Raw genomic sequence first — 23,243 nt, forward strand, 5'->3', positions numbered from 1 at the left:
TCCTCTAAGCATTGAATGTACACATTCCGGTGTTTACAATAAGGGCCTGTAGGAGAATGCACAGTATGTAGCCGTTTCAAGGAGCTACTAGGGCCTTGCCTTCATAATGGATGAAAGACAACAAAAAGAAGTGCTGTGATGTTATCACTGCTCCCTCATTAATCTTTCTCCACCCTGTTCCAACATGATTTGAACACCCAAACTTTGCGAAAGCAATTTTCTTGGTCGTATAGGAAAAGATGCTAATTGTATGAAATTTTTTCCCTTGGAATTGTGGACTTTGTTAACATTTGTAATCACTTTATAGCATGAAAGCCCTTAATTTGACATTTATTGTGGTGTATTACATGGTATTCCGCGTTGCATGCATGTAATATAGTAAATGTTAACTCATATGCAATTATGTGTTTCTTGCTGAATATTGTCTCGTCCACATCTCGTAGCATCATGATATTGGTCTTTAGTGCAATGAGCTTTGTTTTAGGCTGATTGCTTTGCCATGGGCCAAAGGCTACATAGCCACTGGCCTTAGCATTGATGCACTATTGTACTAATAGCTTTTTAATGAGCCATAAGTCACATCCCCATCCAATTGCCCCAAAGCATTTTGTCCCTGCATCTCAGCCAAAACCAAGGAGATGCCTTCATGCTTCAAAGTGGATGTCTCCACAGTAATATAGAACCTACAATATATTATCATGGTTTTGACATGAACTACATTGTTGGTTAGTTGATTGTACACATGAGCACTCAAGGGAATTCAATATGAGTACCGGACTTGCTTAATCCAAAGAACCATTTCAGTGATTTTTGTATGGTTGTGTTTACTGCACATACTTGCATACATACAAACTGACCATTTTATGTACCATGCTTGAGAAAGTTGGGTGCACTTTTGTGTTTTGCTCAAGGCAGTCATTGGTTTGCATTAATTTCACATACTAGCTGATCATTTTTAAACTGGCAATAGTAAAGAGATTGAAGACAGGCACCACTTCTATCTGCTTTCATTGTCTTCGTTATAGAATAAATGAATGAATAAACTTAAACCTTTATCTTGTGTCGCCACTCTGAGGAAAACAAAGTAATCTGGTCGTCTTCATAGCAGTGACACAAATAATAATACCACTTCGAAACACAAGTGGGTAAGGTGTTGTTGTTCACTTTAAAATGCGGACTATACCATTTTAGACTTTCCCAGACAGTTATTCCCAGTTCTAGCTTCTCAAATTTGAGATTGCTGGACTGTTGGTTGTACAAAAATAAGAAATCTGATTATTATTATCTGATTATTGATAAATTAAAAAATGGAATGATCACTTCTGAAGGTAATCATTCATTGCAAAGCCATGTGTCTGGCATAGCTAAAATTAAAAATTGTTCACACAATCTTTGTTTCAATAATCTGCTACACAATTTTAATATCATAAAGGAATTAATCAAAGTCAGTGGTAGCCTGGAACTGTTCCACAAATACATCAAATAATCCTTGGCTCTATGTACAGCAGTGCTAAGACAACTAGGTAATCAATCTTAGAGTCAAACAATTGAAAATCAATCAACAGTTGTGATAACTTCTGTTGTTTAAGTCATTTATTAAACAAATATCTCAAAATCTCAACAGATTTGTTGCTTTTTGTGCATATTATTGAATATATGAGTAATTTGAATATCTTTTGGTTTTGGACCGTTGGTTGGACAAACAAAGCAAATTTAAGATATCACCTGGAGATATCAATGGACTCTTGCATGTTCCACTTAATTGCTGTCTGATTAGTTACACAGTTAAGTACAGTTAAACAGTAAAAATAATGTCATAGCCCCTAAAATATCTCATGTATTGAGGGCATGTGCATGCTTTGTTGTAGTTGAGTAGCATATGTCTGGCTGCCAGAGTTACAGTATGTGTGAAAAGTGAAATTATGTGAGAAAGAGAGCTGCAGAGGTGGGTGAGGAAGAGAGTGAGTGTGAGAGATGGCGAGAGAGGAGGGAGCGAGCGCATAAGAAGTGGTGCGCCTGTCGGCTGTGCAACAAGCTGCGATCAGTGGAGCTACTGCGAGGATGAGGGCAGCAGGAAAACCCTGGAAGAAATAAGGATCAATCAGGAGATGTTAGCATATAAACCAGAGAGAGGCAGGAAGAGAGAAATGGCATTGAAGAGAGAGACAAAGGAGGAGGAGACTGTGTGCTGTGCACAGCCTGAGAGGGGAAATGAAATAGACCGCTGGGAAGCGACTCAGTGAGCACTGTGATCAAGACAAAGAGGAACACAGGAACTACAGGGAAAGTGGAAGCTTTGACTGATACGTAATCATGGAAAGAGCCAAGGAAAGCCCGGCATCTTTTCTTCCTTTTTGATTCACGTTTGATACGATAATATCTTCCGATTTATTGTGGAGCTGTGTGAGTTAATTAGTTTTCCCCAACTCGTCACTTCAAACCTTTTTGTCTCGCATATCTTTAAAAGTGACGTAAAGAAGTGCAATCAATCCCTGAACGTTCTTGTTGTTTGTTGGATTGTGCTGTCAAACTTGGCACCGATTCTTGTTTTATCACCTTGGCTCAGCTTGTTTCTCCATGAGGTAGGTTTTCTGTTTTCACTTGAGGAGGAATCAGAAGGTAGATGTTAATAAAATGACAGATATATTGTTTTAAGTGAGCTCTAACAAGATGAAGACATTTGAGGACTCTCTGGGGGTTGGAGCTGACGATGAAATCAATTAAATGTCATAAATCAGGGAATTCTCATCATACAAGGAGCTCTAAGGGGCTTACTGGTCTTCTGGGATTTTAGAGAGACCCCCTGATGAAGATTTTTATCTTTGTGGTGTTTAATTTTAATGTGGTGTGCTTTTAGACAGCTATTGAAACAATATTAGAGTATTTGTGCACTTTTCTCTCCCTCTATATCCAGCTATCATTTTATTCCAGGTGCTGAGTGAGCACTTTTGTGCATATAATACAGTATCTTTGCCTCTTGTTCCATGCCCCTGCCAATCTGCCTTGGCAGAAAGCTTGCAGAGAATATTTAAGCAGAAAAAAGGTGTTTTATCTACCACCTCATAGTAGCCTCTCTAAAACAGCTCACTGTGTGGGTACACCAGTCGTGATCCCCACTCGCTGTGTGTTGAGGGTGTAACTGTGTCGAAGGTCTGGTGCTCCTGGGCGTCTCCAGAAGCTGCATGCTGCAGCTCCAAACAGCAGTTATTAATTAATTAGCATCATTGCTTCTTTACATTACTTCTAAAACCTGCAGAGCAGGACCCTGAGTCAGTTGTTAGATGATACTTCATCAGTAATTTATGCAATATGAATAATCATATTTCTAATTTAGAAGTGTTTAGTCATCCTTTTCATCCTCGTGGTACATGCATTTTTCATTTGAGATTCCTAACAGCCTTCAGCCTTCTGGGTGTCTTTGTGTAATTAAAAGTATGTGAAAGTAAAATTAGCTGTAAAGAAAGGGCAGGAAAGTTCACCATGTGTTTATGTTCACAACTGGGTTTCACACTGGGGCTTTTGTAAGTAGTCACTGGGCTTTCTGTAATTGACTAAATTTTCCAATAGTTTTAACAGACAGATAAGTGAGCTGTGATGGAAGGGCTAAGTGTAAATCCCAGCTGCCAGATGTGGGCAGACAGATGTGAGTAAGCATGATGTAGCTTTGGTGTTTATTAGAGGAAAACAGTATCAGGAATGGCAAGAAAAAGACAAGGAGGAAAACATCTACAAAATGAAGCTTTTTTGCTCTGTTGCTTACAGGAGGTGATGGATTACAAAAGTGTTTTTACATTTTTATCAGCTTAATGTGGTTAGATGACAATTAAAGGAATATGATATCTTCTATGCTGCTGGGTTGAAGATGTGTTTGAAGCAGACATGTTTTAGAATTTTTAGCTTCTTCGTGGTCTATCAGAATCAGCTTTACTGGTTGAGCGCACAAACACATACAAGGACTTTGTTGTTTTTTTTTGTTTCTCTCAATGAACATACTCGCTAGTAGACATACATCAGTAGTCCACCAAAAGCTCATTGGTTTTGCCAGTGTTGAGCTTCAGGTAATTGTTGTTGCATAATATGATGAAGCTCTTCTGTATAATAGTCTCTAAATGAAGACTGCATATTTCAGTTGTGACCAAGACACATCCTGAGCAAGGCATCTTACAATTAACATTCAACTCAGTGCTTTCTGGTGGACTTTGTGATAGTGACACTCTTTCTAAATGACCTCAGATCTATAGTTTCTGTAGGCTACTCTGATTTCTGGTTACTTATTGGCCAACTTACACAACAATATCACTGTAACTGTAATAACCTCATATCAGCTTTTGTCAGTTTTTATTGTATAACCAAGTCCATTAATTGAATTTTGATGAAGTACCCACATAGTTAGGCATAGTAGGCAGCTCCAACAGTAACCTAAACAGCTATGTGCAGAAAGGTTATATGACTGAAAATCGAACAAAGATGACATTGTTAGACACATGTTGGCGGTGTTCACATTTTGATGCTCATATTTCCATCTTTAGTTGATTAAAATAGTTATTAAAATTGTGTCTAAGGCCACTTGAGTCACCATTTTGGTTTATACCAACAGTCATGTGTTGTTTTTAGCTACTGAAAAATTAGCTGAGGAAAGAGGTTTCAAATACCTTCTCATTTGAGTACTGAGTGACCAGTGCAACAATTACTGCATTTTGGAGACTCTGAACTGTCTCCTCGGTCCCCATTGCACTTCTCAGATTTCTCTTATTAATCAAACACCGTGAATGAGTCTATTTATTTCCATATTATATTGATGACTTTTGAGTTTCTGTGGGTTGAACTCATTTACGTCTCTTTTTTGTGCGCCAGGTGTTTTTTTTTTCTGAGAAGGACCAGTGAGATATTTTCAGAAGATTGTTCATAGGTTTTATCACCATTGGGTGGTGTCTAGCAGTGATGGCAGTAAAACTAACTAGTATTCATAATCCATATGAATATCAGGGTTTGTTGACATTGTCCAGTTAGAGACCTGATTACAGATTCATAGATTGTGTACAAATTTCACTTGACATTATCATTTTTGTCTGCAAAAATCCTCTGGGTCTCAACCTCTTTATATTTACTCCTCCAACTGACAGATGATGAAAATTATTTCCAGCTTGCACACTAACACTGTCCTCACTAACTGTTTGTGGCCATGTATGAGGAGCTACTGGAAGAGCTAAGTGTCAATCAAGCAGAATGTGTGTGAACTGTAGGGCAGGTGGAGGGTTGCTGAGGTGGCTGGGTTCACATATGCATTTAGAAAGTGGATATACTGACATTTATATGTGCAAATGAGTAGTCTGTATACTCATTCAGAATAAAAAAAAAGCATTACAGTCAATGCCCGCTTGTGTAATTCACATACATCTAAACTTTCATGTCAGACTTACATGAAATTGTATGAGCCAGTCCTCGATTCTTCATGGTTCTGATTTGGGGTTGATTTGAAGGATAACTTGAAAATTGAGATTAAGAAGAAGAATTTAAGTAAGGTTGTGCACCACAAGCAAATGCCACAGTTGTTTTACATTGTTGCAGTGTCTGGTAGTGGGCTGGGCGAATTCTGGTTTATTTTGATAGAAGCATGCAAGTTTCTGTGCTCAGTCATTCCTTGATGTATTCTCATCTTGACTTTTCTTCATTTATTTTTGTTGTATTGTTGCATTTGACATCAGTCAGTTCAATTCCTTTTTGAACATACTGCGCATGAAGTCTCAGTGACGCAGACTCAGATGCATGACCCAGAGCTGGACAGTCAGAGCTGAAAAAAAAGAAAAAAAGAGTAAGATAAGCAAGTAGAACATTCGTAACAGGTAGGCGAGAACTGATAACAAGAAAGCTTGATGCTAAGAGAGTAAGCACAATAGACAATCTGGCAGGGAAATTAGGTATATGCAGGAGAGCAGAATTGAGGACTGGATGTGGAAGTCAGGTGATGACTGAAAGTGGGAATATCATGCTCTGAAACTGCCGTGAGACACCAGGTACAATGATTCAAACAGAGCTGTGATACTGCAATACGTGTGTGTGTGTGTGTGTGTATGCGCACACATATGGTGTGTTTATTGGGAGTGTGTCTAGTAACAACAGACACACATGACAGGCGATGAATGGGTTGGATGCCTTGAAGCAGATACGACCAGGAAATAGATAGAACAAGGGTAAGTGTGGACAGCAGTACCTTAACACTAAATGAGCTCAGGGGTGAAGGGACAACTCTGTTTCCTGTAGGGACAGGGGCAACAAGAATAAGAAACTAAGTTTATATGATGTAGCTGCAATTCTGCCTTCCCAGTCTTTCTCCAAATACTTAGTGACTATGCGATGAGTCATATAAATATGAATAATGGTTCACACTTTCAGACAGTCTTTTCATGGTGTTGCACTCAACTGTGCACGCTGAAAATCACAGAAGAAATTGTAAAGAAAAAAAAACTTGAAAAATTAAATCCTGGCCAATGACAATCTCAGTTTTACAATAATTTACTAAAAAAAAAGTTACAAAGATTGTTGGATGCTGCATCCCAAACTTTGACATAAGAAACATGAGGGGTGAATGTTTTTCATATGCAGTTTTCTGATCCACCAAGCACTTTGTTTAAAGCACACTGATCCCTTGAAACAAATAACCACTGCTTTTTTTTTTCTTTTCTTTTTTTTTTTAACTCACTACAGGTTTATGGTAGTGCTACTTTAGTCCTGATTGCCCAAATAAAAAACAAAAAGACAAAGACAGTACATAGGAAAATGGGTTTTAAACATTGACTTATGAGCACATGAAGCTCCAGGCAAAATTCTACACAACCGTCAATTTATCATAGCCTGCTGAAAAGAAGAAGCTTTCTGTTCAGAACAAATGTTTTCTGCTGAATGGCAAGGACAACAAGCTGCGTCACTGTTGGACATCTCTGAAATGGCTGAGAGAAAGCTAAATCAATTAGATTCAAGAGGCAGCGCAGTGTCATTCGTATTGGGTTACCAGTGGCGGGCGGCCAGCAATGGCTCATGGAACAGACGCTCACTCAAGGAAACGGAGGAAAGGATCGAGAGGGAGCAGGCGTAGCTTTATTGGATTTGCTCAGGAAAGTGATTACACCTTCCGCTTCCCAACAGCCGTCCCTCCCTCTGCATGTTAGCTGCTAAATGACAGTGATACACCTTGCCATGGAGTTCCTCCTGTCCTGCCTGCAAGTGCAAACGCTTTACCTTGTACAGCAATCTGTTCATGCCGCAAACTGAATTTCCCTGCACTGCCAATGGCAGTGGCCCACATTCATGCGTGATTGTGTATGTGAGATTAATGGCAAGGAGGGCCACTTATGCCTGTCCGTACATGATATACTTAATGAGTGTGTGTGTGTGTGAGAGAGTATATGTGTGTAGGCTGTAATGTGTGTGTTTGAGAAATGATGATAGAGCTGGACGGAGTTGGAGTGGCGATGATAAATCAATTAGAGTGCGCAGGAGAATTAGTCTAATGAAGGTGACAGCAGGGCCAGTATGCCATTCAGCCATGACTCAGTGCGTGTGTGTGTACGGATGCCTACATGTGTGTTCTTATTGGATATTACTCTGCAATAATGGTGCATTTTGCCAGTTCCCTGGCTCACAATGTTAATAAGTGTTTTGATTTCTATGTGAGATATTGTACAACCTCTTTGGGATGAGCAAGAACATTGTTCATTTGTTCAAATGTCTTAAACTACCTTCGCATATTTTTACCTGAAAAGACATGTGATGTATGTCTTATGTCTTTGTGTCTGCAACCCAAAGGTGGAAGTAGTATAAAGTTTTCATAGTACTTCAAAAGCTGTTAGTTAGGGTGTCCAGGTAAATGGTTAGGTCAGGAAAAGAGGCAACTCCTCTGGACTCTGGACACATCTATTTCAGTAGCATTCCTATTTCCTGAGGACAGCCATAACTGGTTTGTTTCAACTAAGACTCTGAGCTCTGCCAACTTTAGGTGTAGGTACTTTAACCCAAAATGTAATATTGTCTGTATTAACACAAGTAACCAAATTTTGCAGCCTCCTCTGCAAAACAATAGAAAAGAGTCTGTAGTCCCCATGACTCTTGCCCTGCAAGTAGCCAGAGCAGCCATTGCTTAAAAGTGGAGAAATTGAGAGATGTGAGGAATTTGTTCCAGAACAATACACATGGTATATAAAGATTTTTTTTAATCTGGGGACTGGAGCTTTTCCTGCTTTTGTCTTCATTTTCTACATGAAATCATAAACAATTCTACTTGCAAATGTTGTCTTGACATTATTTTCCTGTAGTACTCACTCCATTTATTTACTTTCTAAAATTACCTCTGTCATTGCTATCTGTTTTATCCCTCTTTCTCTTTATAGCAGTTATCATGCTTTTCTTCTTGGCTCTTTCTCTCACAGCCAGCTGCCCACTATTCTTCCAGCTGTCATTCTTTTCTTCAGGATTCAAGCCCCCTCCTAATAGTGGTATTTATTTTCTGTCAGGCACTCTTTGTCCTAAACAGAATAGCATTCTCATTACACACATGCTCACATTTTCAAGATGCCTTTTGAGCCTTTTCTTCTTACATAGAGACACACTCAAAAACCCCACCCCCCCCCCCCCCCCCCCCCCCCCCCCCCCCCCCCCCCCCCCCCCCCTGTATAATAGTTATCAACCAGCTGCAGTTGTGTATTTGAGTTTATTTTCACTTAAGATGAAAAAAAAATGTTTTAAATGTGCCTGTAAATGTGGTGTAGATATGTACTGAAACCTGATACCTTTGGTGAGGTTGGTACACCAGAAGGTCAAAAAGGTTAAATTAAGACGGAGCTAAATTCCATTTTCAGAAGTCCAAATATTCTTCTGATGGATTTTTGTTATTTTTTACAATAGGAATGTTACAGACATGCTTTAAGGAGATTAAATCAGTCAGAGGTTCTTTTGTAGTTGATAGTTTGTAGGGATGTGTTGTTTGTATTATAGGCTTGCACCTTTTGTGGCTGTCTTGTTCATGGATGTAGTGGTTGTAATATTTATTAATAGACAGGGACATTCTTTATTGGTGTTTTTATGGATGTTTTTTGTGTTTTAGAAAAAAGTCAATCCCAAATACCAATTAGGTGTATCTGTAGTGTGGTTATTTTGTGTGGTTTTTACTTGTAACCTAAGGCAAGATAATATGGAAACATATGCCGGTTACTAATGCTGCTCTTTGATTGATAGTCTGAATGTGATATTGGCAGAAGGGCAGGACTGTTTGCCTGGTTCCAAGAGAGCATTTAAGATGACGATCAATAAGTTTACAGCCTTTGAACAGGAAACATGTTAAGAAGCTTTTACAAGGCCCTTGGACCAGTCGAGAAGAAAGTCATTTACCAAGAGGGCTTTGGCTAAACTGATGAGCTCAGTCAGATTCCTGGCAGAACAATTGTGGTGTCCATCATTCAGAATATAAATTCCCCATTCTACACTCGTCTGGCTCATAAGCCAAGCTGACTGTAAAGTGTCAGTGCAGGCGAGATAAACAAAAACAGTAGTGCACTTGACATTGCCAGGGCAGAGGTACAGTCAATGGGTGTGCTGGTAATGAATGATGAAAGGATTTACTTTCACACAGTGTAACAGCAGAGATTTATGTTACACTTTCATAAGGTTTCCACTAAATACACATGAAGGTCAGTTCAAGGTTTCAGTCTTTTTGCACACGTAGAGATTCAGCCAAAATCTGGTGCTTGAGGAGACTGATTGATACTGTGACTTGTTATTTTTAACAGCACTGTGATGTGGTTTGTTCAGAGGTGGATCATTACCAGTGTCAACTCCCAATGTTAAGTATGGTTTTGTGTTTAAAGGGATAAAGCATTTTTCCATGCACCTCACCAGAAACACAACAACAAACTCACTACATTTGCTTTTCTGATAAATGAACTCTTGCATTCTAATAATGATGGTGTCTCTATATAACAAAATGTTAAAGAAGCACAATATTTGTATACTGCCACAAACGTAGATTAGAGGTTTTTGGATGGAGGGTTGATGTACAAAGCACCAGAGATCCCTGTTTAAACCAAATTTCCTCCTAATGGTCAGCACTAACCATGCAGTTGTCAGATAAAAAAAAAGCACATATGAATCATTTTTGAAAAGCCACATGCATTATGCATTTGCGTTGTATGTGTGCTGTGTGTTGTATTTGATTTGATCCCCCTAGTGCCCATGTAGCATAACAGAATGACAGGATACCAAACCTTGAACTATTTATGTCAATGTGATTGTGCTTTATCAGCTCCAGGTTGCTTGTACAAAATGCAAACCAAATACAGCCGCTCATCAAAATGGTCAGTTTCTTAGACCAGAAATTAAAGTGTAGTTGTGTCCAACTGCTGCTAAATTCCTCAAATGGGAAACTGGCCCAGAGCCAGGCAGCTCTCTATTCAGTTTTACTCGTGCCATGGACCGAGGCACACAGACAGGGAGAAGTAAGGCCAACGGTCTTGGAAGCTACGACCTGTTCCATACCTTGATACATGTTTAACTTTACCCAAAAGTAAGTGTATGTATGTGTGTGTGCGTGCGTGCGTGCATGTACATAAATCCTTTATGACTTGTGGACCAGTTCAGGAAAAAAAGAGGTGAATCAACCAATTCTTTCAGTCCCACTCTGGATCAGTTAGGAACATGGAGTAATTACCCAGAACCCATCTTGTTTTGGATGTGGCCATACCAACATTTCTAAGTTGTACAGAAGTTGAAGTCTGACATATCCTGTTTTTTCTGCTGTGACACGAATGCATCCCGCAGCATTATTCACCAGAGCAGTGGTAGAAGAGGTAAATCTCCAAAGTAATCCTTGTCGTTTGCTGGCACTGAAGCAGACACACTGAGGAAATCTTCCCACTTGGCTGGAGTGCGAGTTTCTCCCTTGGGTCATGTCCAATGTGAAATGACAGAGAAAGAAAGCAGGGGAGAATTGCCAACAAAAAGACATAATTAATCGAAAATAAGCTAAAGGAGAACAAGGAGCAGGAGACACAGAGAGAAGAGTAAACTAAATACTATGAAGGAGTTAACTTGTGTAATGTTATGCAAATTGTACGTTTTGATAATAAGAGCTTTGAATATGAATGGGTTGCACAAGGAAAGAGAACAAGCATCATATTTATAGAGGCCTTGGAGTCATGACATGGTTAAGAGACACTTGCACCTGCCCAGAGCTTCCTCCCATCCTCCATGCAGCTCACTAATCAGTTGGGCTGGATGGGGATGATGGGGCTTCCTAACCTGCCATCAGCCAGCTGCAGTCCACCAGGCTCCCAGAGAAAAAAAGACAACCAGTGTCAGACAGTCATGGTGATGTTATCAGTAAGCAGAAGCATAACCATATTTTTCTGCTATAAAAAAAGGTTGTAGAAATGTCACTTTTGGGACAGCATGTTGGACAGTTTGTTGGGTAAAGCTTCTGTAAACATGGTTTCACATCTTAGGTAAAACGTTAATTATCTGTGACCAAATAAGGAACATTTAGATTTAGAAAAATAAGCTACATCCACAAACTTAGCCAGATAAACTGATATTCAAAAACTCAACTGATCAGCTTCATCAGGACTGTGTGGGTGTGGCTGGGTGAGCAGCATCACTGAAGTTCAAGACGTATTTTCCCCTTCCCCGTTTCAAACACTCATTGTCAGTTGATTTCTATGTTTATGTCTACAGGCTTATGCCTTTGACTTTTTATCAAAAAACTAGATGTATTCCGACACTGTCGATCATCTTCTGTACTCTTGCAGCAAAGATTTATGCGAATCCAAGCCTTGGAAGCGCACCAACTCGCAGTCACCAACGCTGTCTGTGTAGAAAATGAATTGGACGTTTTTCAACCTAAACCAAGGTTGCCCATAAGAACTCTTCCAGCTGCAGCTAAATTGTTGTCTGCTTGTCTGGTTGGTGTGGTGAAATATTTGACTTCACTTCTTTGTTTTGTGGAATAATCATTTGGTTTTAACGTGGCAGATAATAGTTTGCTCATGCTATGTCAGAAACAGATTGAACAAATAGGTTTTCAGGGCCTTTAATTTATTCAAAGTTTCAGAAATGTAAGCGACAGCCTTGTGTGGGCTTATCTGCAGTTTCTATACATTATTGTTAAAGTACAGCACAGTAACTTATGTCAGCTGAGTCAAAACATATCTGCCTTAATGTGGTGGCTGGCCTGCCCACCAGGCAGGTTTGATTTCAGTTTGACTGCATTGCATTTTCCATCCTACTTCCTTATCCACAACCCTTTCTTTCCTAACACTGAGTCTGATCTATAGTACAGTTTCAAAAGTCTTGTTTAATCTCCTTCAGTGAAATTAAGAAAGCTTACTTTTCTTTTTTTTTTTCCTTGACCACAGCTTAGTACAGTGGCAGAAAGAGATAAAGGCTGACTAAGAATGTCTGTTCTGATCAGATATTTAACTTTCTTTTGGGTTTATTTCAGCTTCACTTCAGTATTATTTTTTACAGCAAAAATTATAAAATTTTAGTCGAAATAATCTATTGTTTATATTAAATAATAGGTGAGACAATATCAAAAGGATCAGAGTTACAGTTCCTCTGTGAACACAGAGGGATTGTGTGAAACAGAAGAGCCTGAAAAATTGAATTTAACAATATGAGATAAGGAAAGAAGGAGATCACATTTTTATAAGCAATAAGGACAAAATAGAAGAAAAGGAAATCTGCTTTGTGTGAAAAAAAAGTTGTCTTACAGTGCAGTACTGTTGCCATTTCAACTGTATTTATTATTAAAAAAAAGCAATATATTCTTTTAGATGGTCCATCCATACATACATTTTCTCTAGTAAACAATTAACCCAACGTGCATGTTTTTGTGATTGTGGGAGGAAGCCAGAGCACCTGGAGAAAACGCAAGCAGGCACAGGGAGAACATGCAAACTCAGACCTCAGACCAGAGCGGGATTTGAACCTGGAACCCTCTTGTTGCAAGGCTTAATTAATAAAGAACTAATCAGATCAGAATGTGAAAATAATTGTAAATTGCAGTTTTAATATGGTGTAGATTCAGGGACATAAACCTGTGTGTAAATCAGTGTGTTTAAACTGGTTGTAGTTCTTTGAGAGTGCGGCAGTCATTTTGACAATTTCACAAGTTGTCTGTAAGTTCAGGAAAGGCCAAGCAAAAGATTTTTGTCAGTTGGTCTTTCCAAATCAAGTTGTAGCATCAACAGATAGGGTTTTCTGCTCTGTGTGTGTTTGAGATGAAATTGCCCATAGCTATCCTCACATATTCCACCATTATAGTCTCTTATTCAGCTTTAATGCTTCATGAAGTTGATTTGTTTAATTAAATGTTCTTCATAATTATACATAATTATACATTTTTTTGTTTTCACCAAACTCAAAGTTTTTCACAAACCACTTGACTTGGTGGTCTCTTGGTGAGTTCCTTGCTAGTAGTTGTACCTGTTCATAAATTATTCTTGTTTAATAAACAATTTATTGCTAACCACATTTTTCATTTTTTTCATCAGTCATAAAAGAATGTGTAGAACCATTCAAACCTCTATAATAAGACTTCACGTTTTACTAATTTATTTATAAAGTAATTAATTTAAAACAGATAACTACTGACTGACTCATTTTTTTATATCCAGTGTGAGAAAGACCACTGGTATACTGACACTGGTTTACAACGAGCAATCTACCCAGTGTAATTTTTGCTTTGACATTTGCTTTTTCATCAACTGCAGTGAATGGTTTTAGACGTCACACCTAGTTCAAGAGAGTGTGAAACTTGTCAATAAGTAAATCAATGAATGCATTTAAGCCTTTTGTGTGAGGAGAAAGGATCAAAATCTGTCTGTATAAATCCACAAGACATGGGCTGTTCATTCTTCCTCTGTAAATTATTTTTACGCGTGCGTGTGTGTAAACCAGAAAATTGAGAGAGCTTTGCAATCTTTGAAATTAGATGCTGTCTGGTTGGGTTGTAATGATTAAAAGATATTAGAAACGGACAGTAACCATATCATCTACTGCACCACCATGGGCCATCTGTATCCAAGAATCTTTGCAAGTTTTGATGTTCAGCTATTGCTGTTTAAATTAAATTGATATGATCAGTTTGCACTGAAATGATCAGGGTGTTCTGAAGGTTGATTTAACCCTAAAATATTAGAAATCCAGTTTTTAGGACTTCATTTTATATATAGTTTTATATTCAGTGAGCTCTCTGCAGCTCTGCAAGATCTGTATGGATAACAAATTCTCTTAATTCATAATATGTAACTTTGGGGGGCAAAAAACATGTTTGGAATCACAGCATCTAATCACTTTAGTGATACATTTTTCTAGAATGACACCCCAATATTTCCCTATTTTAGAAAAAAAAATTTAGAAATTCATTAGATTTTTTTTTCTCATTTGTAGTACTTGACATATTAGATCTGAGCAAGGTAGTGCTCTTTGATAGGGCTTGGAGGTATATTTTCATTAAAGAAGGGATATAACTCCTCAAATGTCTTCTTCTTTTCCCCAGTTTTCAATTGACTTTGATGTTACTGTGTTTTAATGTTTACAAGTATTTTATCTTTGTGTTCCCATTCTAGTCATGGGCCACTGACGTTAAGTGTTTTGGCAGAATTTCACAGGCTTGATTAAAGAACTATGACACCGGGAACATCTGGATCATAACACCCATCAACAATGTGGGAAACTAGATGAAGACAGACTGCTCTCTTGAGAATATGTTCTCCAGAAATCGCTTCAATGGACAGCATGGAGCTGGTGTTGCCCCTAAAGGAGGCACAAAGGCAAAAGTCCATTCTCCCAAAAAGAGGGCTCCAAACCCCAGGGTAGCACTAGTCATTCGGGGTAAAATACATCGTCTCTTGCAAGGTTCTACAGACCACCATGTCCCAGATTCCCACTTATATTATGCAGGTATCGAGGAGGTGGAGGGGGAAACACAAGAGAGAAAGGAAAGAGAGAGAAAGGAGCACAGAAATGTATATCCAAAGATTAGCCCCAGGGCTGAGCCCTACTCTTCAAAAGTGTCAAACGATAAAGGACATGGAGTACCACCAGGGCCATCCTGTGTAGGAGAGGTGGAGCTGAACAGAGAAGGATGTATAAGGATACCCTGTACTTTGCAGCATAAAAGTCATAGATCCCCAGGAAATCTAAAACGAATCTCCTTTGGGGATGAAATTCGGACAGCTCCTGAGCAGATGCAGCCACTTCCACACTACAGTTCAGTAGGCCCAGACATGAATGGTAGTAAATCTGCAGGAGCAGCTGGAAGGGAATTTGCTTCTCCCTGCACTCGGCCAAAGAGACCTTACTCCGCTGGTGACTGTCTGGATTATAACTTCAACAGAACTCTCACAGGTATGCTTCTTGAGGAGGATGAAGATAAGGAGGAGGAGTCAAGTGCTGTCATCGAGCACATTCTTAAAGAACTGAGGGGGATCAACAAGATCCAGGAGGAAATCTCTGACCTCAGGGATTACCTGACCTCAGTTCGTGGGTCAGTTGAGGAAGTATCATCATGTGTAGACGCTGTATTGTTGGAGATTGAGGGCATTCGGTCTAGCAACAAGGCTGGTTCAGGAGTACATGCAGGTACCTGGTCGGGGGTAGGATGCAAAGATGGACAATCCCCCCGCAGAAGGCCCTCTAGTGCTTATGGCAGTCTGGGGAGCACGATGGCAAAGTCTAATTCAAATTTTTTCCCTCAAGTCAGCAATGAGCGTCATAGCGTCCATGGGGCATTACTGTTACCAAGAACAGAAGAGTCAACAGTGTCCCCAGTTGCTGAATCAGTGGATCATCAGGAATTGGAGGAACAAGAGGATATCTCCGACCATAGCTCAGATATTCCAGTCGGTGCCATAGCAAGAAAGCTCAGCTTTGGTTATCTTGAAAGGCAAGATAGCCAAGACTGTCCAAGTACCAGCTCCCTGTCTTCTGGTCATAGTTCTAAGTCTGAGTCAGATCTAGAAAGATCATCATGTAGTCATGGAGGGAAGCAGCAAAGAGTTGATGATCGGGAGGAACAGTGGAGTGACATTGGACCACCACATAGTGCCACAGGGGAAACTGTGTGGAAAAGTAAAACTGCTTACCTCAGAGCTGGTGGTCTAGAAGTGCATGAAGACGAGAGCCATCTTTGCTGTGAAGGAGCTAGTAACTGGGATTTCTACAGAGGTGCAGGAGGATATAGTACATCAGGCCAGTGCCCCACTGGAAGCTCAGAACATCTCTCTGTTCGCTCTGGGAAACATTACAACTCGCCTGCTAGTACTTCTAGCAGAGAGGAGTGGCAATCACGGAGGAGAAGGCCTCAAATCCAGTCTGGGACTCATGTTCTACCAGATACCAACCTTGAAAACCCTACTGTAGGATATGATTGTCCTGCAGATTTGTCTTACCCTCAAAGTTCTGGTTACCATTCAGTTGATGGGCATGATGGAGAAATAGAGGAATATGATTATGGGAAATCAAATGACCTGAGCTACATGACAGACTGTCAAGTTGATAGTTATCAGGAAAATTATTTAACTTATCAAGAGTCTTCAGCAGTGACATGGACTGAGGCATCCTTGTGTACCACTATAGCTGATGTAGATAGACCATTCATCCAAGAGACAGAAGACAGAAACCAAAGCTTAGAAAACCGACTCCCTCACTCTGGCAGTGCAGACATCCAAGCTGGTGGTTTCAATGTCAAGCGCATAGGCCGAGCTGTACTGGATTTTAGCTCTGCTTTACGAGGAGCATTGCGTAAACTTGAAGTACCTGGAGCCCAGAATCCTGAAGAGGAAACAGACGTTGAAATATCAATGCCTTCTCAAATGCCTACAGCTGAGTTGCTTTCAAAACCTATGTATTCTGAGGCACAATTTGAACAAGCATGTGACAACATGCCAAAAGGTGATATGGTTGAACATAGTAATTCTATTGGAGAATTGAGAAAAAACAATACTCTCGAGAAAGTATATGTTTCTTCTGTAGAACCAATGCTTGAAAAAACCAACAACAGCCTTACATTGGAATCTGCAAAAACCTGCCAATATCCTACTTGTTCGGACAAGGTTCCAAGTCCACAAGAAAGTTTAGTCTGTGCGGATCCAGTTTCCAGTAGCACTGCAATACTGCCTCCACCTGAAGGCCTTACAGGACAACTTTCACAAGGCCCTGCAGAAGGTCTTACAGATGGTCCAGGAGATCTAACCGCTAAAGCCCAGCTTTCACAATGCACCACTGCAGAGTCCTTCTCACACTCCCTCTTGGCTGATGAACCTGCAGCACTAGAGGACCAGGGAGAAACTGAAGAACACCCCACCACAGACATTGTGGCTCTAGATGACAAAGCAGAAGCAGATGCAGAAGAGCCAACGGTAGAGATGAACCAGATGGATGAACGCAGGCTAAAGTGCCTGAGGACATTCCAGCAGATTCTTCAGGAGAAGAGGGAAACCCGGCGCAACCTTGCCAGTGTGACCATGTCCACCTTCTCTCAGGATGACATTGAACCAGGTAGTCAGCCATTGGATTTTGAGTTGGAATCATCTTTTGTTTCATCATGTATAATTTTGTTTTGATGATTTTAATAATTTATTTATTTACTTCAATTTCTTTTCATGATTTTATGTTGAAACTAATAAATGTAACTTTTATTTATAGTAAAAATGTTGGCTGTGTTTGTTTGAAAACGTTCTTTTTCCACTACACCTTTTTGTCCTCAAAACCTCTTGCTGTTGCCAAAATGCTTTGGTCTGTCACAGCAGTAGTGCAATGTGTACAATGTGTGTAAAAGGATATCCTAAGTGACTCCTGTTCACCTAGTGGTTATAAATAACCCCCTGTACCAAATGGTCCCTTGGGTATTTACTGTACCAAACGGCCTCTGCTGATACTATAATTTTCTACCCCCTTGAGAGTAGTGTATCACCTGTCATTCACGAGTCCTTTGCTCCTCTCCAAGGCTCCAGCAGTAGCCATTTGCTGAATTAGAAAACATTAATTATATCCTTGGAAAGCAAGCCTGGCATTAAAGAGGAAGGAGAAAGTAAGGAGTCATTTTCATGATAAATTATAGATGTTAATGAAACATTTATGACCTCGGACCCCCTTATATCTGAAAACTCTGTGGCGGTACTGCTTTTAACATTGCCCAAGCATTTATAACAACGTGAATAATCCAGGGTGTGTCTTGCTCTTTTGCATTATGTCACATTGCTCATGATTGTTTTTCTTCTGTGTTCTGTCTGTTCCTTCCTTTCCTCTTATACTTTTTAACAGATGGAAGTCAAGATGGAGATCAGGTTATCTCTTTTGTGGTTTCTGTCCTGTTAACATTACTGGCATGACATCCTAATCAAATTTGTCGTTTTTGTATAGTTTTCTGTATGTTCTGTGTATACTGACATTTCTAATGTAAGTAACTCTTTTTTTTCATATTTTTATTTTTTACTTTCTGTTATTTTCCGTAAAATGATAATGAAATAGCTTCAGGTTTACTAGATGTCAGCATCAATGCATCTGTGCACTATTAAGAACGTTTGTTGTTTTAGTCGTAATTTTTAAGAATGCCATACAGGAACATGCCGGTATTGATTGGGGCACAATATTGATGAAAAGTGATATTGATGTTGAGTCTGTTAGGCTATCATGTTTGTATGTCACTGTTTTACTAGCTGTCAGACAAACAAAACAAACAAACAAAAAAAAACCCAACAACACCGCTAGGAAGCAAAGGTCAATATTTGGTGTGTGTATACTGGGAGCAAGTGTGGTTTGGCAGGTATTTACTTCAAGGTGAAACCAGATTTATGATGCTCATATAAGTATGGACAATATGATTGATTGAAATGTCCCTTTTGGCATGCAGTATTGAAACTCAACCAACCCAATTCAGTCCCGCCACTTCTCTCCTGTTGTTTCTTCTCTTGTTTCTTTCTTGCTTGCATGTGTGCATGTTCCAGTGTCATGAAACCCATAAAGCCTGTGAGCCTTCAAATGGCTAAATCTCTGACCTCTGACATTGTATTTCAGAGTCGAGATCAAGACGCTGACCCCAGCAAGCACCCCTGGGCCAAGCCAGGGTCAGTAAACACTTTCTGGTGTATATGTATGAGAATACAATTATCTGGTGCAGTGTTTACATCAGGGTTTTCTTTATTTATTTAAAAATTGATCAGTGCATTTTGGTATTTGTTTGTACAGGGGAAACACGCCGTTTGGCATTGACAGCATGCCAGACCTCCGCAAGAGGAGGCCCATTCCGCTTGTTAGTGAACTGGTGAGCGCACATCGTTCAATATCCACCTCCTGACATTTTGATTTTGACCTTCACTGAACCTCGAATTAAACTGAGCAGGATTTTTTTAATTATTATTATTCTCAATGACACTGATTGAGTGGATGAAAAAAATTGGTACAAGCAATGATTAACCTAGCCCTCTATCAAAACAATACAGCCATATTAAAGATCAATTTGGAATTAGGAATTAAAAGTTTTATCTGCTGTATTAACAGGTTGTACTTATCTACTTTTTTGCAGATTGAACAATATTTGCAGTCCCCCAACACATGGAATTTGTTTTATATGTGTGCACAACTGAAATTCTCTTGAGTCACCAATTACTGACCCAGTCAGTAACAGGTGTATGTTGCATAAATGCACAAATGTAACCATTTACAATTTATATTAACTTTTTAACTTATATTAACTATATTTACTTTCTACTGTGTCCAAAGATGCTCTACATACTATTGATAAATAACACGTTTGTCAGGTTCACAATGTCAGTGCTGTCTAACTCCATAAATTCTTTGTATATTTACAGTAAGGCCACCTGGTTCAGTTTTAACTGAATAGCAACAGTATGTCAGTATATGTACCATATACTCTCAGAACTACATATATGACCACTGAAGAGTACCAGTGATGGTCCTCTTGTTGTCATGATCGCAGTCTGGCTAGGTTTAGGCCCCAAGCTATTTGGTTAAGTTTAGACAACAAACTACATGTTTAGGTCTAGGAAAAGATGGATATGAGTAATAGCTGTGTTCGTTACATGGTAGTTACATTAAGTACGTGTAAGTCGAAATAACTCAATGTTGACTTTGTTTTCACATGGGACATGAACAGTGTTCTCCAGGGTGACCGTCCTGTATTTGTTTGAGCTGCCCATCCACCCCAACCTGTTCCTGCTGCGAACTTTGTCTCTCTTATAATGTGCACCTGAATTCGTTCTTTGCTGCTCTCATAATTACTACAGCCATATTTACTTGGTCGCTTCCTAACAATGAACATTAGTATGAAGCATATTAAACTGCTTGAACATACAACCTTTATGGAAGAACTGGAACAACAGCAAACAATGTAAAAAATGAGAATTTTTCTCAATATTCCTCTCCAAATTTGTAACTGATTTAATACTGCTAATGACATTTGACACTGATGAGCAGATTTGACCAAGTGATGTTTTTTTTATTTATTTTGTTTGATCATACTATAAAAGAGAACATCAAACCAAACTCTGCTTCCACTTCCAAGTCACCATGTCTTAAGTGGATGTCTGAAATGTGGCTCCTGAACAACAGATTAAGATTAATCTCAGAAGAGCACTGTCCATCTCTCACTAAATATTTCCCAGTAAGATGGAAAATGTATATCATCATATTTATACATGTCATATTTTTACTTTACTCTACCTTCACCAGCTATAAAATCCATGCAAATAGAGATTTAGAGAGCAAACATTGATATGACTGATGATGACAACAAAAATGCACATATTGTTGGTTTCCCATACTGCCAGACTGCCCGTGTGTATCCTGTTAGTTTTTGATTCTTTTTGCGACTGCTGTGCACCAGATGCTTGAATGCCTTTGTTTTTTTTATTTTGATTGTAATCACCTGTTAACAAGCTGGCTGAGTGACACCAGAGTTTTGAATGGTACAAAAAACTGATCCTTCAATAATGATTACCTGCAGACTACATAAAGGATGAATGCATGAAGAAGTGCGTCAACAGGGTGCCTGCTATATAATAATTATTTGTAAGCGCTGAATAGCTAGAGTCAAGGTGAAAGCTCCCGATCCCCTCAGAGGGGAACCTGTTTGTTTGTCTCTAACCTTTGCTTTTTTCTTGTTCTCTTTCCTTGCACATGTTATCTCCTTCCCTTCGTTCACCTTCAGGCTATGGTGAGTAAAAGAGAAGTGAGATTTCAACTGCTGTATTTGTTGTTTGTAGGCCTCGTTTTCAAACTCTAATGGACTTGATTTCAGTAGAGTATTTTAGTCTGCTCTGTGTAACGTTTTCTTGGAGAACATTGATATGTGCAACATCAGTCATTGTTCCTCAGTATCAAAACACTGTTCCAGTTAGAAGAAAATCAATTCATTTTTGCTTTTGCTTCCTTTTCTCTGATTATTTTTTAGCTACAAGTCCCTTAATTAACAGGTTTATTTTGTTGTGATTCATCAAGTCAACAACTTAATAACACATCAGTCTCTCTAAACGCACCAATGGTAATTAATGCTGTGGTAAATTGTGTCTTTCTCCATTAAGTCTCACATTTGCTTTGAAGTACTTTAGGGAGGCTGAGACATATCTGAGTTAGAGTTGTGAATATTCAATTATGAATAGACATCTCAGAAGGTTGACTCATCTGATTAAAGAAACTTTGACTTGAAGTGGATACTCCAGAGTGAAGGTCACAGCAGAAGACTATGTGGGGCAAAAAGCACCCGTGAGGTTTGACCAACTATAAAGGCTTTGGGACAATCTAGTCTAACTAGTTTACTATATCAGCTTGCACAATTCATGAAGCAAAAGGAAGGTCTCCATTCTCACCACTATGTAACAGTTTGGCTTCTTTAGAGACAAAACCATAACAGCTCAGTGAAACGAAAGAAAAAAGGCAAACAATGGCAAAAATACCATCAAAGTGTCAGCACAGAGGATGTGTTACAAAGCAACAAAATTTGCAAATAATCAATGGAAATATTAATAGATAAATGTCACCGAATAAAAGTGACAGAATTATCGTAACATTTATAAAATATACACAATAATGCTAGAAGGTTGGAGCATCACTAAGCATACAGTATATGATTCTGATTAAAGTTATCAAGTCTATATGTTTCCTGAGTTTTGTCGACATGTTGTTATGGTTCCGCACATGAGGTTGGTCAGCACTTTAGTGGCCAGTGTATGAATTTAGATTACATTTTCTCCTACTCCTGCAAATGTGAGTTTTTGGACTTTCATGTTACTTCAAATGATTTATGCTGCCCTAATTCTAAACCCAAGCACTGTGGACTACCCGTGCTACATGACTATATACATTCACCACTTCTATGTTATCCCGCATTGATGCCAGACAAATGCTTTCAAAAAGCAGCACATTTTTTAGATCTTTGCCGGACATACTTCATCTACTGTAGTTTGACTTTTTTTCTGGCATATTTTATTCCTATTCTTTATTGTGTGTCAGAAAGCTCACTTTTGAGTCACTACAATATGTGGAGCTCTAAAAGTATGGGTATTATGAAAATAATATTACAAGACTATTCCTGTTGAGTCATAGCTGGGGAAAATGAGAACTTTGTTTTGCTGTGTGGTCTTGTTAATATGTAGTGCATTCACCTGGACTCATACATATTTGCTATTTCTACATCAAGGATCACTATGGAAACATACTTCGTTGTGTTATCACTGACATTTTCAAAGTTGTGTGACTTGATGTCCTCCTTCTTGTAGTGTCAGATAAAGGAAACCAAACAAAATACACCAGTTATCAAAAACACCTCCTTGCACTTCTCTTAAATACTGGCTCTTAAAGGGAAGAGATATGTAGTAAACTGATGAATAACAAAGTGCTTTAGCAAATAAAAGGCAATAATCAGTTCGCCTTAATGATAACTGACAGAGTGTGTTAGTACAATGCAGTCAGCGGAGCCACTTTGGGTAAAGAAAAACAATCTGTGGAACTATTTCAAGGACATTTCTTGGGTGTATCACAGTTTCAAAGCACTGCTGTAGGATGAAAACTGCATTTGATCTCCAGTATTTTGTTTACTCTGAAGACAATGAAAGGCTGTCCTGATCTTGTCCAAACAATCCCGCTACGGCACATCCACAATGACAAACGTATTATACAAATAACCGTAGAGCACAATACTAAATAATCTGCAAAAGGAAAACAGTATTTTTTTAAAG

At 39.0% G+C, this 23,243-nt stretch overlaps 1 protein-coding gene across 2 annotated transcripts in view; it reads left to right on the top strand.

The window, feature by feature from the left end:
* Nucleotides 1-23,243, top strand: part of LOC124057549 (protein unc-13 homolog B-like) — a 156,803-nt gene that overhangs the window by 76,626 nt on the left and 56,934 nt on the right. For both annotated transcript variants that reach the window (XR_006843128.1, XM_046385932.1), the window contains exons 11-13: nucleotides 19,066-19,115; nucleotides 19,237-19,312; nucleotides 21,218-21,223. Coding sequence is in view for 1 of the 2 variants with exons in the window: in XM_046385932.1 (XP_046241888.1) it covers nucleotides 19,066-19,115; nucleotides 19,237-19,312; nucleotides 21,218-21,223 (132 nt within the window). In the remaining variant the exon portion in view is untranslated. The remainder of the gene's footprint in view (nucleotides 1-19,065; nucleotides 19,116-19,236; nucleotides 19,313-21,217; nucleotides 21,224-23,243) is intronic.

Source organism: Scatophagus argus, chromosome 4, assembly GCF_020382885.2.
Source record: "Scatophagus argus isolate fScaArg1 chromosome 4, fScaArg1.pri, whole genome shotgun sequence".
Lineage (NCBI taxonomy): Eukaryota > Metazoa > Chordata > Actinopteri > Scatophagidae > Scatophagus > Scatophagus argus.